The following is a 13,968-nucleotide window of genomic DNA, read 5'->3' as shown; positions in this document are numbered from 1 at the left end:
CACTTGCCTGCCTGCCTGTTAGGCCCCTAACCACCCTCCCCTGATGACCTGATCGCCCCTAACCACCTTCCCCTGCTGGCCTTATAGCCCCTAACCGCTCTCCCCTGCAGGCCTCTGCCTTGGCTTTTGTAAGAAAAGAGGACTGGTCGACCTGGTCAAATTAGCATATTACCCTTTCATTAGTATAGATATCCCACAACTATTTGACCAAAGAATTCTCTCATGAAGAATCATCTTAGCCATAGCTGGCTTGGCTCAGTGGATAGAGCATCAGCCTGCAGACTGAAGGGTCCCAGGTTCGATTCCTAATCAGGGCATATGCCTGGGATGTGGGCTCAATCCCCAGTAGGGGGTGTGCAGGAGGCAGTGGATCAATGATTCTCTCTCATCATTGATGTTTCTATCTCTCTCCTTCTTCCTTCCTCTCTGAAATCAATAAAGAAATATATATATACATATATATATATATTTTTTTAAAGAATCACCTTATCAAATTTGTCCTGGGAACCATTAACCTAGAGACTCCTAAAGCTTGGCCCCTACACCTGACGTTGGCTGATAAGGATACACGCACCATCACACTTTTTCACGGAGCAAGAAGACCGAGGACCACAAATGAGACAGAGATGTCGAGGCGAACACCAGGCCATGTCACCCTCGGATTACAATCTCAGCGCCTCCAACCTATTCTTCTCTTGGCCTGGCCGGCCCAGCTTGAGAAAAACAATCAGGATTCCCAAGCTTACATTTCCCCAAAAAGGGACTTGACCATGTCAACCCATTGTGTGCGTTTCAAAAGCATCTTCTGATCTTCACTGAAGTCATGTGACTGTTGCCAGAGGAATGACCCAGGCTCACGATGGGCAGGGATGGGCAGTAAAAAAAAAAAAAAATCTCTCTTCAGGTCCCAGTCACTGAAGAAAGCAAATGGCTCGGAGACGGCGAAGGAACAGGCTGTGACAGAAAGCCATTGCCCCCTGCTGGTAAATTACAGCTCCCAAGGTCCTTTGGGGGACAGAGTTGGAGGATAGTGGCCTAGCTCCCCTCAATACACAACATCAACAACAACAACACACAATACATACGTTTTTTAAAATATATGTTATTGATTTTTACAGAGAGGAAGGGAGAGGGATAGAAAGTTAAAAACATCGATGAGAGAGAGTGTCACCAATCAGCTGCCTCTTGCACACCCCTACTGGGGATGTGCCCGCAACCAAGGTACATGCCCTTGACCGGAATCGAACCTGGGACCTTTCAGTCCGCAGACCGATGCTCTATCCACTGAGCCAAACCGGTTTCGGCACAATACATAGTTTTTAAAAACACCAAGGAACACTCTACTTCCTGCGGTAAAAGTATGCCGGTTACATAACAGAACACAGGTCGTTTACTAATTAGCATGCATGTGTAACATCATGCCTGGCGTGGCTACATGAGTTCTGTTTTTTTTGTTTGTTTTTTATTCAGGTAGAATCTGTGGAGGCCACATGCAGATGTAAGAAAGCCCAGAGAGGATTGGGCAATAGACGGAACAAGGGGCAATAGAATCACAACCAGCGCCAGGCTGGGTCCATTCATAACCATCTATGTTATTGATCGAAAATGAATCAGAGAGCATGGAGCAGTGCTCACGGAGGAGGTGAGGGACGCCCATCCTGTTTCCTTCTTTTAACCTCCCGTTTTTCTTGAGCTTAATATTAATAGATGAGAGGCCCCGTGCATGAATTCGTGCACCAGTGGGGTCCCTTGGCCTGGCCTGCAGGATTGGGCCAAAACCGGCTCTCTGCCATCCCCAAGGGGTCCTGGATTGCCAGAGGGCACAGGCCAGGCCGAGGGACCCTACTGGTGCACGATTGGGGCGAGAGAGGAACGCGGAGGCTGGCCGGCCAGGGAGGGACCGAGGAAGGGCTCCAGAGCATGTCCGGCCCATCTCGCTCAGTCTTGATCTGTCGGACCCTAGCAGTGAGCTAACCTGCCTACAGGGTGCCCCGCACATCGGCCCTGATCGCCAGCCAGGCCTAGACCCTACCTGTGCACAAATTTTGTGCACAGTGCCTCTAGTTATTTAATGATCTCCCACTGCGTGTGCACCCAACAGCTATTAGCCCACCTCTTGCTAACAGCCCACCTGATCAGAAAGGTTCAGAGAACTGTCCCATCACCGCCTGAAACGGGGCAGAATGCTTATTTTTAGCTTTCTGGCATTTGATCGGAAATGCTTTCAGCCGGGAATGACTTCAATAAGAGGTGTGCATCGGCAGGGGAGAAAAGTCAGATATTAAAGGGAACCTCCTTGCTCTCCTCCAAAGGGTGGTTCTTTATGTTTTTAAAGAAAACCTCAGTTCTATTTTTACTTTTCTTTCGGATTCTCGAAGGCTCAGGCTAAGAGGAACATAGGTCTGGTATCAAAAAGCTTTAAGAACCAAAAATGTTGTACCTATAACTCATTAATCTTTTATTTAAAAAAATATATATTTTTTTTTATTGATTGCAGAGAGAAAGGGAGGGGGGAGAAAAAGAAACAGAGAGAGAGAGAGAGAGAGAGAGAGAGAGAGAGAGAGAGAGAGAAACATCAATGATGAGAATCATTGATCAGCTGCCTCCTGTACACCCCCTACTGGGGATCAAGCCAGCAATCCAGGCCTGTGCCCTGACCAGGAATCTAACTGTGACCTCATGGTTCATAGGCTGATGCTCAACCACTGAGCCACACAAGCCGGGCTGGGCCGAGCATCTTAAATCAACTCTACTCCCTTCTCTGTAGAGTAGTCTTCACAGGAGGGAAATGGGATTGGCTCAGAAAAAAGCCAACCATCTTGTGCACGATTCCCATAAGAAAATGTCTCAAAGAAGAAACCGAAGAACAACTACCTAGATTATTTCTTGGTGACAAAATGTGACAAAGGGGAGCTAGGACAAAAACCGTACATTTATGCAGAGCACTCAAATGTTGCCACGGAAACCGGCTGAGCAGTTATGCAAATGACCCTAGAGTTCCTAGAAATGTGAACCAGAGAATAAATGACAGAGGAGGGACAGGGGCGGGGGAGAATGGCTAATTGGGGATATACGTTCGGTGGTGATCAGTTATACTACCCTCTTTGAAAACCATGTAATGGGGTAATTACAGGGTTTGGGGAGAAGGAGTGGACATACTGGGAGGGGGAGAAGGACATCAGTGATTCTCTCTCATCATTCATGTTTCTATCTGTCTGTCCTTCTCCCTTCCTCTCTGAAATAAAAAAAAAAATAAGTTGGTCCGAAGGTTGTGGGTTATTGTTAAGCTGAAATAAAAAAATAAAAATAAAAAAATAAATCAATAGCAAATTTAGATGCTTAGCAAGCACTGCACGAAGCAGACCACCACCCATGAAAGAGAAACCAGTGTCTGGCCCTAACTGGTGTGGCTCAGTGGATAGAGCGTCGGCCTGCGGACTGAAGGGTCCCAGGTTCGATTCCGGTCCAGGGCATGGACCTGGGCTGTAGGCACATCCTAGTAGGAGGTGTGCAGGTGGCAGCTGATCGATGTTTCTAACTCTCTATTCCTCTCCCTTCCTCTCTGTAAAGTATCAATAAAATATATTTAAAAATGAGAGAAAAAAAAAAAGGAAAACAGTGTCTGGGCCCAGGCCGCTCGGCTGTAAGGAAAGCTAACGCTAAAAATAAAACCCCTGAACGCTGCCCTTTCTGCTAGCGTGCGGGTGGCCCTAAAATGAGGACAGGCTGGCTCTTCCTCTTGATCAGATCCTCGGATCCAGCCACGTTGGAAAGTAAGTCATGTCTCGGCAGATGCAGCGAGAGCTCCTCATGGCTCAGCAGCAGTTAGCGTGAGAAACATCAGTGCCCAGGGCCGGTGCCTGAGAGTCCTCGGCTGTGTCTCATCATCCGTGTGGCTACTTCACCAGGAAGGAGAGGATGACCACGGAGAGGGGTGAAGAAGGTGAAGAACCCATCATGGCAGAGACAAACCAAGTATCTAGTTGATCAGGGGACGGCTCAGCTGCTCAGTTCCCAGCTGGGTTGACTGTGCGGTGACTCTATGCCAGTTACCCTGTCCTTTTGGCCAAGAGGTGACACAAATGACCAGAAAAACCCAAAACACTGTTTTTCTTTTTCTTTTTTTAAAATATATTTTATTGATTTTTACAGAGAGGAAGAGTTAGAAACATGGATGAGAGAGAATCATCCATCAGCTACCTCTTGCACACCCCCCACTGGGGATGTGTCCGCAACCAAGGTCCATGCCCTTGACCGGGATCGAACCTGGGACCTTTTGGTCCACAGGCTGACGCTCTATCCACTGAGCCACACTGGTTTCGTCCAAAAGACTGTTTTTCTTTCTTTTTGGCAAATGTTCATGTCTCTTGTCCATCTGGTTAATGTTTCTCATTTTGTTCCTGAATTTGTTTCAGAAACGATCCTGAAGAACAGCCAGTATAGTCAAGGCGCTTTCTCCCTATGTGCTGCTCATGCATTCTAGAATCTTCTTTGGGATGGCATACAAACAACATGGTCTAAGCGTCGTTTCTGCCTGGAGACCTTAGAATTGTTTTTGCAAAGCAAAAGATCTGGACAACACGGAGCTATCCAGAGCTGCACGGATGCACACTTACCAGAGAAGACGCTGGGGATCTTGGAAAGGAAGCTTTTGACCGTTCGAATGGGAATCCCGTTTTTCTCGTCTTGCATGCGGGCTATGACGTCTTCCATCTAAACAACGACAACATGATTAGAACCTTTCAGAAGCTGAATTCAAAAACAAAACAAAACAACAACAACAAAAAACAGTTTCCATGACCATTTGGTACATCCGTCTTGCTCAACCGGGAATAACGGGACACTCTTAGCTTGCTAGTCTCGGAAACATGAATATTTTTAAGTTTGTCACTAAGGATGGAGAAAACAGCGGGGAGAGCGGCCATTGGAGGTTCCGTTAACCTACCAAGAGGAGCTGTGGATTCTGCCTCTCTCCTCATGTTTGCGTGCTCTGCTCGGAAAGGTTGCGATAAAAGTGCTTATTTCTGTAGCTGTCCGTAATCACAGACATGGCAACATGCACCCTTCGTCAATAGTATCATCTCTACTGAGCTCACTGAGGAAGAAAACAGAAGCCCTAAGAGCCATCGTTTGGGTTTCCTCTTTGGCAAAGACAGACGAGAAAATCCAGTTCCCAAAAGCTCAGACCTGCCACAAGGGCCGCATATAAAAATACATCCGCTGCACTCACTGACATTCCCTTACGCATTCACTCAGACCATTTTTCTATCACTCACTTGGTTACATGCTTTCTCACTATGAGCAAGAGCCAGTTAGAGGAGGAGAATGTTAAACGCAGACCAACTAACAGAACAAGGTAGGCAGCAACAGGGATGAGGGGTTATAAGAAGTAACTCTAGTAAATGATAAAATTTTGGGGGGCAATTTAAGTCCCAAAGACTCCAGTATCTCAAAAGAAGATGTATATTACCCATTACCTAGATACGAGCAATAGATCTATCTATCTAATATAATCTATCTAGCTATCTATCATCTATCTATATCTATCATCTATCTACATATCATCTATCATTTATATATATTCTATCAATTATCATCTATTTATCTATCTATCATCTATCTATATATTATCTATCATCTATCACCTATATATATTCTATCAACTATCATCTATCTATCATCTATTTATTATCTATCTATCTATCTATCTAAGACCTAGATGCCACTGAGGTTGTAAAGGATCAGCCTGTATTTTATAAGCCTGTTTCTGACAGAGGGAGAGAGAACTTTAGCCCAAGAAAACAGAACACGTGACTGTGAGCAGCAGACTAAGGGCATGCCTTGGTGACTTCCTCTGAGTCTCGTTTTCTTTACCCTTCACAGAATAGGCAGGTGATCTGTACGATTTCTTCTATCTTCGAGCGGCACTATTAGTGAGGTCCGGAAATAGTCACCCATGTTCAGAACTATAGAGTGCTCATCACTCAAAGGGCCGGTTCCCGACCAGAGTCGGAGAGACGAGTAAATGAGATTGAACAGGGCCTTTTCCTAATCTATCTGTTTAGAACTGTCCTTGCACTGTAACATCAGTGCAAACAGCAGAGTGAAATGGACCAGTTACTCTATTTCTCTAAGATTCCGTTCTTGTCCCACCTGTAATCCTATAGAATAAAACCCTAATATGCAAATCGACCAAACAGCAGAGTGACCGGCTGCTATGACACTCACTGACCATCAGGGGGTGGAAGCTCAACACAGGAGCTGCCCCCTGGAGGTCAGTGCACTCCTACAAGGGGAGCGTCGCTCAGCCAGATGCTGGGCTGAGGGACCACCCCCCTCAGTGCACGAATGTCATGCACCGGGCCTCCAGTATAGAGATAATAATAATAATAGTGTGCATCTTGTTACAGGTGATCATTAATGGAACAATGCTCAGTAAATATTTGCCAGAATTCTATCATCATCATCATCATCATCATCGCCACCACCATCATCATCATCAGTGTCTTCCCTCATCACGGCACTAGAATGCCATAGATGCTTTCCGTTATAACTCAGTTGGCAAAGACAGCTGTGGTCGAATGCCAAGCATTTACTGATGTAATAAATTGCCAGCCACAGAGCAGACGAAGATGGACAAGCTTAGATTTCTTGTAGAGGACCGAGCGAGTGCTGGCCTCTGAAGATAGGGGGCTCGATTCGAAGAAACGTCGGGAAGAATGATTCTTGCATCTAAGTAAGAACTATGAAAACGGTGGGGGAAAAGTAGCATTTAGAAGGGGAAATGAGACTGCATCCATGTTTGACAAAATGAACATGTTTCTGCTCTCCGATCCGCTTGATGAATGTGCCTCTTGAAGTTCATTAGCGGATCCAAATATTGAATTGAATGGAGATGAAATCCTCTTTGCAAAAGCAATCCTGTATCGGTGCAAACTAATGAGCTCTTTTCCGCGGAGAGCAAAAACAATGGCCTCCTGCAAAGTGATTTTGAGAATATCTACAGCTCAATTTGTTTTAAATGCTTTATGCCTCTATTACGAGACTCTTCACTCGGCAGTTATGGTGCCTCTTAAACTGTCTTCCCTTGGACTTGAACTTCCTGAGGAGAGAGGCCTCCCCTTGCCCATTTGTGTATTGCTACGATGGGAAGTGCTGGCCTGCAGGGAGGCTCAGAAATAAAGGAAGAGACATGAAATTTTAATGAATGGCACATGTTTTGTTTTTCTGAGCGATCCAAAGCAAAAATTCAAATTAAATTAGGATTTTGTCTTCAGATGTGGGAAATACTTTAAAAAAAAAATCTAACCTAACCGATTTGGCTCAGTGGGTAGTGCATCGGCCTGCGGACTGAAGGGTCCCAGGTTCGATTCCGGTCAAGGGCATGCACCTTGGTAGCGGGCACATCCCCAGTGGGGGTTGTGCAGGAGGCAGCTGATGGATAATTCTCTCTCATCGATGTTTCTAGCTCTCTATCCCTCTCTCTTCCTCTCTGGAAAAAAAAAATCAATAAAAAATATATTTTTTTTAAAAAACCGAACATTTGGTGAAAAAATAGGCTGAGTCAAAAACTGTGGAACAGGAGAGCGGGACGTGCCATAAGCTAGAACATTCTGATGGTTTTCTTCACTTAACGCAGAGATTCCCCCGCTTGCTTCTCAGAGGAATTGCTTCCTTCAGACCCTGAGGGTAAATCAGTGGCTGCTTACGAGGCTGACTTCCTGCTGGTGGACGTGCCTGACACTCAAGTTCATGGTCACGTGTAAGCTCTCAAGTTCACGGTCACTTGTAAGCTCTCGAGTTCATGGTCATGTCTAAGCTCTTAAGATGAAAGATGCTGCTGGGCTCCCACCCACTGCGCCTCTCCCCAGGAATTCATCATTAGCCTTTCCGTTCCCATCGCTTAGATGTCACGTCAGCGCTTGTGATGTCTTTCAAACACAGCTCAGGTTCAAGAGCCTCCACCCGCACACTCAGCCAAATCAAAGAGAGAGCCTGCTACACGGCTGCGCCTCTGAGGGGGGTAGCTAATGATGAAGAGGGAACCCCAGACAGGGAACTCCCACGCACTGATGAAAGAAAAACCCACCGCTAGGTCCCTAATGTTCTTAAGAATAATGAACAACAGCAGCCGAGACTGGTTTGGCTCAGTGGATTGAAAGGTCCCAGGTTCGATTCCGGTCAAGGACAAGTACCTTGGTTGCAGGCACATCCCTAGTGGGGGGTGTGCAGGAGGCAGCTGATTGATATTTCTCTCTCATCGATGTTTCTAACTCTCTATTCCTCTCCCTTTCTCTCTAAAAAATCAATAAAATATATATGTTTAAAAATAATAATAATTATTATTAAAAATAATAATGAACAACATAAACTGATGAATAAAAATAGAACCAGAATCTTAGAGGCATTGAACAGACTGCCCAAGCAATGAGGGAAGGCAGGGGGAGGAGGAGAGGGGAGTGAGGGGTAAGAGATCAACCAAAGGACTTGTGTGTATGCAGATGGGAGAGGGAGGGAGGGGAAAGAGCACGGGATGGGGGGTGGGGGTGGTTGGGGAGAGGTCCATGGGATGGGGGAAGGAGACTTTATGTAATACTTTAAACAATAAAGAATTTAATTTTTTTTAAAGGATTATGAGAAGTGATTTTAGTTTTGTTTCATAGGAGTGGGCCAAAGTCTGACCTTCGGTCACCACCTCCATTAGCGTTTATCCGCTGTTCAGCCAGCCTGCTTAGCCTACAAATTAATCCCATGTCCGCCCCTCATTGAAAATGTTTAGAGAGAGGATTATGACGTGAAGGTAAGGCTGAGGCACTTTAGGAGCATAACCATGCCAATGGTGAGGGCTTATCTGTCTCGGATGCACACACTAAAAACCAACACAAATGCTATCTGCATAGCGTTTCATGCTTTCCAAGTTCTATTTTAAAAAAATATTTTTTATTTTTACAGAGAGGAAGGGAGAGGGATAAAGAGTTAGAAACAGCGACGAGAGAGAATCATCAATCAGCTGCCTCCTGCAAACCCCCTGCTGGGGATGTGCCCGCAAGCAAGGTATGTGCCCTTGACCGGAATCGAACCTGGGACCTTTCAGTCCGCGGGCCCGACGCTCTACCCACTGAGCCACACCATTTAGGGCTGGTTCCCCAAGTTCTAAATTGGTTCCTGCTGCCATGGGACCTGACCTTTTTCTCGGCGCGACATTCTCTGGTTTCCTCAAAGATTGACTTTTAAATTTCGATTTCCTAGAATTTCCCCCCACAAAATCGATGAGTACGTTTCAGAAAGGCGAGAGGAGAGAGTACGTTTCAAAAGCCCCGTGCCTTTGCCTCTGAACAGCTCTCTTGATCTTTCCACCCCACGGAACAGCAGGCGGCAAAGAAAGGGAAATTCAACGTGGCTTAGTTCCGACTCGCCCTCTACAGATGGAAGGGATGTGCGAAATCGCCACCTTTCTGCTGATCCTTCCTGGCAAGGGCATGGACCTCGGTTGCAGGCACATCCCCAGTAGGAGGTGCACAGGAGGCAGCTGATCCATATTTCTCTCTCATCGATGTTTCTAGCTCTCTATCCCTCTCTCTTCCTCTCTGTAAAAAATCGATAAAATATATTTTACAAAAAGAAAGAATGGTTCACAGACTGCTAAGTGAAATTTGCATTCTGCTTTTAGAAGCATCTTTTCGTTTGCTCTGAACCACCTTGTGACACGGAAACTGGAGTTCACAGCAGCTCCCTTTAACAGGTGACAGGACTAAGGGCCGGAAAATCGTGTCCACAGACTCAAGTGGACACAGGCGTTAAGAAGCAAACCCCCTGTTCAGACACGTTCAGAGAACGATATTTCAAAGAAACATCTTGCTAAGACAAAGCAACATCCCTTTTCCCTGCGAATAAAATGTAAATGTCCCCGGAATGCAATGTTCTCTCAGGGGAAAAGAACTAGGCCACGCCGAAAATTTTCCATTTGATGGCACGCCATGAGAACAGTCCTCTGCATTTCAACCACGACTTTATGTTTTATTTTTTTAAGTATATTTTTATTGATTCCAGAGAGGGAGAGAAAAAGAGAGAGAAACATCCAGGATGAGAGAGAATCATGGATCGGCTGCCTCCTGCACACCCCACACTGGGGATCAAGCCCGCAACCCAGGCATGTGCCCTTGACCAGGAATGGAACCGTGACCTCCTGGTTCCTAGGTCGGCGCTCAACCAGGACTTTAAAAGCTCTCATGCCGCATTCTGGCCGCCCTCATGCATTTGCTGGGAATTGCTACTAGGATTTCTGGAATTTTTTTGCAGCTGTACGGGGGCCCACGCCTTCCGATCTGTATGGCAGCTGTTGAAACAAATGTTAAGAGATTCTCATCAGTGTAGTTGATATTTATTGTGACTCCGCATGTCAAAATGTCAAATGCCTGCTGCGGTCTGTGGTTTGTGACAGGAAAGAGGGTGAGGAATGGCTTCCCGGGAAGGGATCCTTCGGGTTGTGCTTTGAACATCGATTACAAATCGGAGGAGCTGAGGGGAGGGTTGCCAGTGGAAGTACAGCCGTGGGGATGCTCTGGAGGAGCTGGACCAGAACAGGTAGTCTGCGGGGTGGTGATCTATGAGGTCACGTTCGAGGGCGTTCTGTGCAGGCTCGAGTGGAAACAGGACAGGGGAGAGGAGAAGCTGCGATATAGGTCAGATCAGGTTCATCAAAGGTCATTACTGAGAGGCCCACAGAGGTGAAAAGGACTGTGGGTAAGAACTCGGGGAGTGTCCTGGCAATGGTAGCCAGTGCCGGGAAGAATCAAGAGAACGTGAGGTCCGATCCAGGCAGAGGATGGGATAAGACAACCTTTTACGGCTTGGGAGAGCGATAGAAGATTCTCTCCTGCTTCTCACAGCAACAGCAAGATAAACATTTTTCATTAGGGACCCAGGACAAATATAAGCATATGCCTACATTAGGAAGGTGTAATGGAAGCAAAGGTTTGATAAAACAACACTCATCCATACTATGGGTAATGAAGTCAGGCATTTTGCATCCTATTCCATTATCTATATATATAAAAGCCTAATGTGCAAAGTGTCCCCGCGGGAGTTCAACCAACCTGGAGTTCAGTCGCTCGCTATGACGTGTGCTGACCACCAGGGGGGCGGCACGGAATGAAGGAAGGCCCCAGCAGGTAGCCGGCGGCCGCTAGAGACCCTCTGGTCTTCACTAATACAAGAGAAATATGCAAACTGAGCATACCTCTGCGACGCCCACCATCCAATCAGGAGTATGCAAATTAACCCACCATATTTTTATTTAAAATAATAACAACCCTATCATTTGAAAATCTGTCCGAAAATAAACCCTGTCATTTGGCGCAGCCATCCATGACGTGTGACAAACTATGGTTGGACTTTCCGGCATAGAAATCTGGGGTGAAAAACTTTTTTTGGAAGCTTCTAGAAGACTATGCTACTATGCATTTCTCGTCGTGATCAACCTGCAATGTTGAGGTGTAGCAAAGCAGGATTCGGTGCTAGTTCCCCTGCGTTGAACTGCTAATTATTTTTCCAGGGGTAATTATAGGGTTCTGTTCCAGGAGTTTTCGTTACTTTTTAACCATCACTCATGGCATGGTGTTTGGCAAATTCTGTGGTACGCAAATATAGCTGCCACCTTCAAGGAAGCTGTTTAGTAGGTTCACACGAAAGTAACCCAACCACTTGGCACTTCATTCATCTTGTTATTCACTCAACTTGAATAAAGATTTTTTTTTTTTTTTTAATGAACGGAATAGCCCAGGACAGCATGGCTCAATGGTTGAACGTCAACCTATGAACCAGGAGGTCATGGTTCAATTCCCGGTCAGGACAATGCCCAGGTTGCAGGCTCCATCCCCACTGTGGGGCTCATCGCTGATGTTTCTATCTCTGTCTCCCTCTCTCTTCCTCTCTGAAGTGAATAAAAAAAATAAATCATTTTAAAAAATGGAACGAATCTATGATCTTTAGTTGGTACTTATGTGTCTTATTGAGCAGGCAGACTGCTCTCTGCCACCCAAATGCCTAGGGTCTAGCATACATGAGATGCCTGATAAGTGATTGTTGAATGAATAAATAAAAAATAACCCTTACTTTTGTGCCATCACAGAGGCGTCTTGGCACCCAGTAGGGCTACTCTCATGAATGCCCATGAACCCTTGAGGACATAAAAAAAGATGGCCTCCATCAGTGGAAAGAGGCTCTAGACAAGGCTTCATGGGTAAACATCCCAGCTCTGCTAGCCCAGCTTCTGAGCTCGTGAGAGCTAGCCAACACGGAGTGCCTCCACCTCAGCATCTGGAACCTGGAAACCATCAATAATAGTATCCGCCTCCCAGCGCTATTTGAGGATTAAATGGGTTTACACCTTCCTACCCCCGCCCCCCGCACACCCACTGTGGAGCTTGGGAACGCGCCTGGAATGGAGGAACGACACATACGTGTGAACTATAATTATTTCTTCTCTCCGCATTGCACATTCTTTATTTAGCTGATTTTTGTCGGGGTGACAGCATTGTCCAACTACAGAAACAAACACTGCAGGATCCTAAGATATGATTAAGTGCAATATTGCTCTTCTATTATTCCTTCCTTCCCTCCCTCCTTCCCTCTCTCCCTTCCTTCTTTCCTTCCTTTCTTCCCTCCCTCTTCCTTCCATCCCTTCATCCTTCCTCCCTCCCTCCCTTCCATCCCTTTATCCATCCATCCTTCCTTCCTCCCTTCTTTCCTTTCCTCCCTCCATCCATCTCTTCCTTCCTTCCTTCCTCTCTCCCTCCCTTTTTTTCCCTTCCTCCCTCCTTTCCTTCCCTCCTCCCTTCCTTCCCTCCTTCCTTCCTTTCCTTTCCTTCCTTCCTTCTTTCCTTCCTTCTTTCCTTCCTTCCTTCCTTCCTTCCTTCCTTCCTTCCTTCCTTCCTTCCTTCCTTCCTTCCTTCCCTCTTTCCTTCCTTCCTTCATCTCTCCTTTCCTTCCTTTTCTGAATGCCTTCTAGAGGACATGACTCCGTATTAGAACAGGTAGAGCAGAGAAGATAAATTACAAGATAATTTTGACCTTAGGATCTTATGCTCTCAGAGGGACAGGCACATAAATGCATACATTTCAATCCAAAGCAGTTCTTGGAGGAGTGCGTAGGGAATTTTATAGAAAGGGGTGGTATTGCTTTTTATGATTTTTCAGCCTTGGTTACAGTTCACGTTTTCCTCCTGTGTGTGGCTCTGCTTTCATGGGACCCAGAAAGAAGGCCCATGCAACAATAGGTATGCCAATCAATAATTATTATATTTATGTTCCCGCCCAGACATATTAACAGACGAGCAGCTACTGTGTCAAAGCCAATTAGCACTGTGGGGAGTGCTAAGTTCTCAAAAAATCTTTTTGCAAAACGTAAGTGTTTTGACCCTCTATCCCTACTCTTCAAGAACACCCACATTGTCAAAACCGGTGTGGCTCAGTGGATAGAGCATGGGCCTGCAGACTGAAGGGTCCCAGGTTCGATTCCGGTCAAGGGCATGCACCTTGGTTATGAGCACATCCCTAGTGGGAGGTGTGCAGGAGGCAGCTGATGGATGTTTCTCTCTCATCAATGTTTCAAACTCTCCCTCTCCCTTCCTCTCTGTAAAAAATCAATTAAAAAAATATATTTTTTTTAAAGTGGGGGAGAGGGGTCCATATTTCACCTTTGCTTCTTTAAATAAAATAAAAATAAAAAATAAAACTAACACAAAAAGCAGGGTTCCTAGCAGCTGCACGGAAGAAATCCCTTTAGGCCCAATCAGCCGGAATGAAGCTGCCCCCGCTGGGAACTGCGCAGCCCAATCACCGGCGAAGAGATGGAGCAGAGACAATCAGCCCCCCACGGAGCCGTGTTCTCAGACCCGAATGTGCACCAGAGACCGGGAGCTTATGAAACACACAGTTCTGGGCTCCACCCAGAAACCGGCGGGTCTG

General features: G+C 46.1%; 1 protein-coding gene across 2 annotated transcripts in view; it reads right to left on the bottom strand.

The window, feature by feature from the left end:
- The window catches only part of RGS7 (regulator of G protein signaling 7), a 71,029-nt gene that overhangs the window by 28,900 nt on the left and 28,161 nt on the right, over window positions 1-13,968 (bottom strand). For both annotated transcript variants that reach the window (XM_084868740.1, XM_084868741.1), the window contains exon 3: window positions 4,617-4,713. In XM_084868740.1, coding sequence (XP_084724866.1) covers window positions 4,617-4,713 — 97 coding nt within the window. The remainder of the gene's footprint in view (window positions 1-4,616; window positions 4,714-13,968) is intronic.

The sequence above is a fragment of the Pipistrellus hanaki genome, assembly GCF_964339955.1.
Source record: "Pipistrellus hanaki genome assembly, chromosome: 20".
Classification (NCBI taxonomy): domain Eukaryota; kingdom Metazoa; phylum Chordata; class Mammalia; order Chiroptera; family Vespertilionidae; genus Pipistrellus; species Pipistrellus hanaki.
This window is presented reverse-complemented; position numbering and strand designations above follow the sequence as displayed.